The following is a 4925-nucleotide window of genomic DNA, read 5'->3' as shown; positions in this document are numbered from 1 at the left end:
AGTAGGATGCTGATCAAAGGTTTTGGAAACATCTGAAGCCCCAGGTGCAGGTAGAAGATAGTAGGGCCACTTACAGTTCTGGGCTCTTGAATTTGGAATTAGTTTTGGCTAATTTGGCCTCAGATAAATAAATAAATAAAAACAATTCTGAAATGAATAAATTACAGAAGTGCATATATGGTTTTATATGCCAAAGCTTCCAACTTAATAGCAGTCCTACACCAACTTACTAATAGAATGATAAGAAAATAATCTATTCTCTGAACGGATGACTTAAATTTGAGCCAAAGGACAGATTTAGTGAATGTGTTTTTATAAAAATCAAAGTGCTAAGGTATGCTGCTTTGAAAGCCAGAGTTGTTTTTAAGACTTAAGCGAGTATCTCCTTGTGCGTACAGCTCAAACAGGCCATCAAGGAGAACCTGACTAGATACGAACAAAAGGAAAACTTCACTGATTTGTCACTTTCCAACCTGAGGTAAAATAGTGTAGTGCCTTTGGGCTTATTGATTCGGGCTTTTTCACGATCCAGTTTGCCGCTGGCTGCTGCAAACCGCCCAGCGGTCTCGAGTGGCGCGAGGCCTCTAGGAATCGTCCTACTACAACAATTAAAACCCAGGAACAATTGCCCCCCGCCCCCGTCCGCTAGTTTTCCTTAGGAGAGGCAGTCAGTCGGGCTATGCCGAGTTACGAGACCTGGGGGCGGGGGCAGCTTCTGGTTATAGGCTGTTGCTGCGACCCATTGAAAGCCGCCTCTCGCCTCGCCCACTTCCCTCCGGCTCCACGGAGCGCCCCGCCAGGCCACCCCCTCTCCCGGGCGAGGCGCCCCCCGGGGACGGGGAGATGCTGACCGGAAGCGGTGGTTGCCAGGCAACCGCGGAGCCATTTCCGGCGGCGCGGGGCGGTGCCCGGCTGAGCGGGCTCCATGGTGCCCAGCAAATGCCGGCCCGGCCGGGGCAGCAGGGCCGGTGCCAGCCCCGTAGGTGCCGGGGAGGGGGTGTGCCGGGCTCGGGCAGCGCTGCGGGGCCGGGGCCGGGCGGGCGGGAGGCAGCCAGCCAGCCAGCCAGCCAGGAGCCCTGGGCACAGCTCAGAGCAGGTGCCCGCGTGCTGCGGGCCAGGATGGGCCCAGGCCAGAGGCGCGAGGGTTTCATGCGTGTCATGTCCGCCTCGCACCCACGGTGCAGTTGGGGGACGTAGACGGGCTTCTGGGCACCGCTCCGCCCGTCCTGCCCGCTCGTGGTCCTGCCGCGCTTGCCAGTCTGGTCCCAGCGCAGGGTTGTGGGACCTCGGCCCACCAAGCAATGGCATGCAGCCCACTGGGCTCCCCACGGGTCGGGGAGCTGGCTGGTGTGGGAGCCGATTCCCAAGTGCTGCACAGCCAGAGCCGGCCCAGGTTGGGTCTTGCCCCCTCTCCCCACCTGCCATGGGGGGCGGGATTGAGGGCAGGCCATGACTCCTTCCAATGCCAGGCTGGGCCTCTGCCCCATTCCCCCTCTTCCTCTCCCCCACGCTGCTGGATCGGGTCCTGTTTTAGTGCCCCAAGGACTGGATCTGCTCACAGTGGGGAAAGGTTGGGCATTGCTGCTCTGCCAGATAAATGACTGGAGTTGGAGAACTTTGCTCGTGAATAACAGCAGCGTGTCTAACCTTGTGCAGATTTTTGAGGCTGTCTCTTCTCCTTTTTCAATTTGCAGGTTAACAGTTGCGGGCTTCAGCTGGTTATTCAGACCTCCTCAGTGGCAGAAAGAAACAAACCAGTGAGATTTGACTATGATATCACTCAGTATTGAAACTGGACTACATTGGATAATCAAGCTGTTGTAGATAATAGACACCATACCCTTGTAGTTAAAATAGATTTTTTTTTAATATTTACTACTGTGACCTGTTAATGTTTTGTTTGGTTGGTAGTATGAGTTTTTCACCACTGGGGGAAGGTGTTTTATAAAACAGAAGCACTGCAGCGAACTTGTTTTATTGTAAGTCCAAAACAAGCTTCAGCACTTTGCTGTGCTTTGCTTCTGTTTTTCCTGGACTCTGTACCTCATACAGCTGTATAGTACCACCTATTGAATCATAAATTTACATTTTCTAAGTAAAGATGTTAGGTATGGTAACTTTTTTCTAATGGATATCTGTTTTACATATCAAAATTTAGGCTGAGATTTTTTTCAAAGCTACAGGAAAGATTTGGACATCCAGCTGCTGGTAATTTTGACGGGATTTTAGTGTTCGGATTTTTTGGGCAGCTTTGAACATTTTGCCCTAACTGCAATATTATTTGTACTTTCTGCCCACTTTTTGTTGATGATGAAGTCATTTTTGAATGAATGAGACCTAATCTATTTTAGATATTTAGAATATGTTTAATTTTAGAAAGTGATGATGTATATTCTTCTTTAAAGCAAATGGTGAAAGTTAGGTATTTATATTATTGAGTAGAGTAACTCTACTATTCATAATTTTCCGGAACACACAGATAGCTATCTTAACGAAAATCTATAGCTATAACCAATTAATATTTAAAGACAGTACATTATTTGTATTAAGTAGAATGTTTCATGTATATCTCATTTTAAATATTGTATTACAGTTTGAACTCAGAATAAATAAAGAGCAGTCGTCTTTCCACAGTAGGCTCTTGCAACATGATTTGGAAAAAAACTATGCAGGAAGACAAGGTAATGTTGGAAGACCTAAAATCAATCTGTCTTTTCTTCTTTAGCTAAACTGTGTTAATTATAGATGTAAATTAGAAGTAATTATTTAGAATTTGTTGGAAATAATTTGTCACTATCTGTGCTGTAGTTATGCATTGATAGAGACTTTAGAAGTGGTACATCCAGCATTCATAGAAGAAGGCTAGTTTTAAGCCCTTCCAGATATTAAGATTTTTTTTTCCTCCTTAATTTATTGCAGTTCTTCAGCAATTGAATTAGTTGAATAGCAGTTTCTTGAACACTTTGTAACTTTTACTGTGGGTTATAAGAAGATTAAAAAATATATGGTGGAACAGACTCAAAACAAACAAACAACCCCCACCGTCCCTAAACAGCTCTTCAGTATGAATGTTCTGTGTACAAGAAATTTCTTTGTGCCTTATACAGTTGATTTTATGCAGTCAGTTGCAGATTTATGTTGTTTTTTTCCTCCAGGAGATGGAAGAATTTTAAGTCCTTTGGTACGTAATAAACAAGTATATGTAGCAGCCAATCTTCCAGACCCTGTTGCTCTGGAATTCAAAGAAAGTACAGGAGCACTTTCTGCATTTGGAGATTCTTCTGGTTACACAACTGCAAAATCCAGACCCCGGCAGGAGGGCCATACTCTTAGTTCTCATATTTCAGGTAACCTTGAGGACTTGTTTGCTCTGATACACATTAGCCTAAATACTTGCAAATTTTATGTATTGTGTGTCTTATTGAAAAGTTATGAGAGAGATGTTTCTTTTCATCACATGTTGGTAAAAACTATATATATGTATTTTTTTTAAATCTGTGCTTATGTTTTCTGCTCGGGGTCAGTTTTATTTTAAAGTTTTATTTTATCTTATGTGTATTGGCCTGAACGTCTGTGGTGAAACTTATTTAATAGAATTCCTCTGGCATCCTATTAACTTAATTATTTTTTATATCAATAGTTATTTTGTTGTAGCAATTATTTTCTTAATACCAGGGTGGCTACAGTAATTGGCCAAAAGGAGTGGGGTGCTTAAAAAGGCTATACTGGGGGATCCTGGCTTTCTTTATTTAAAAATCTCCAATTCTCTGATTTACCACCCCCAAATCTGCATTCATCCATGATTTAAAATGAAACATCTAGCCAATTGCCCATCAAGAATGATGCGGGGGGAACGGAGGGTGGGGATGAGGCCCCACGTGCTGCCCCCACACCCTGCCACTCCGCATCTGGCTCCATGGCCAGAGGAGGATTAATGTGTACTGGGGCCCTGGCCAAACACAAAATTGAAGGTCCCCTCCCTCTATAGGCTAGGCTGTGGGTAGGGGGGCAGAGGATGAGGGGGCACATGCTGACTCTTCTCCCTGCTCCCTGCCTCCCCATCCCTTCCGCTATGGCGAAACATGCACGCATGCATGCACAGACTAGTGCACACTATTTTTACTCACTCTCTACACATGGACACACAGACACAAACATGCTCTCCTTGCCAGGAACACAGACCCATGTGCATGCATGTACGCACGCACGCACGCATGCACGCACGCAGGTGGGCATGCACTCTACTCACTCATTCTCTGCACATGGACACAGACACGAACATACTTTCTCTGCTGTGAACACAGACGCATGAATGCACACATGCAGATGGGCGTGCACGCTATTCACTCACTCTCTGCACATGGACACACAGAGACGCATACACTCTCTCTTCTGCCATGAGCACACACGCATACATGCATACACATGCAGATGGGCATGCACTTTACTTACTCTGCATGTGTACAGAGACAGAAATGCACTCTCCCTGCCATGAACAGAGATGCATGTGCACCCCCCCTCCTCCACTTTCCATCACAATGAGGCAGCCACCTCTAGCTCTGTCTTGGTCCCCCTGGCTCCTGGTGCCCTGCCCGGCAGGGAGCTGCTGCCTAGCTGTGTCCCTCTAGCTGTGCATGTGCATGGGCTGGGTTGGCTCAGGCCGGGAACTCTGTGCCCTCTCTCATGTGGGTGGCAGCGCTGGGAAGGGCGGCTCTGGTGTGGGGGTGAGGAGAACGTTGAGGGCTCTGCTTCTCCCTCTTTCCCCCCCCAGTGCCACTGCCTGCCTTGCTGGGCAGCACAGCCTGGCTCTTGGCCACCCTCCCTCCCTCTTAGAAGGCACTTGGTTTCAACTCTAACAGCCATTCTTTGTAGCAGTAGTTCAGCACATTTGATTGTCATAGTCTATTTATTTGGGGTATTATTCT

The 4925-nt window shown here is 46.8% G+C and overlaps 1 protein-coding gene across 2 annotated transcripts in view; it reads left to right on the top strand.

Moving 5' to 3' along the window:
* The first annotated feature begins 887 nt into the window (after nt 1-887).
* The window catches only part of LRRC49 (leucine rich repeat containing 49), a 258088-nt gene continuing 254050 nt past the window's right edge, over nt 888-4925 (top strand). For both annotated transcript variants that reach the window (XR_002095202.1, XM_019504326.1), the window contains exons 1-4: nt 888-979; nt 1695-1757; nt 2594-2681; nt 3156-3347. Coding sequence is in view for 1 of the 2 variants with exons in the window: in XM_019504326.1 (XP_019359871.1) it covers nt 926-979; nt 1695-1757; nt 2594-2681; nt 3156-3347 (397 nt within the window). In the remaining variant the exon portion in view is untranslated. The remainder of the gene's footprint in view (nt 980-1694; nt 1758-2593; nt 2682-3155; nt 3348-4925) is intronic.

The sequence above is a fragment of the Gavialis gangeticus genome, unplaced genomic scaffold (assembly GCF_001723915.1).
Source record: "Gavialis gangeticus isolate Ggan-Ray unplaced genomic scaffold, GavGan_comp1, whole genome shotgun sequence".
Lineage (NCBI taxonomy): Eukaryota > Metazoa > Chordata > Crocodylia > Gavialidae > Gavialis > Gavialis gangeticus.
Note: the sequence above shows the minus strand (reverse complement) of the source record. Positions and strands in the feature narration are given on the sequence as shown.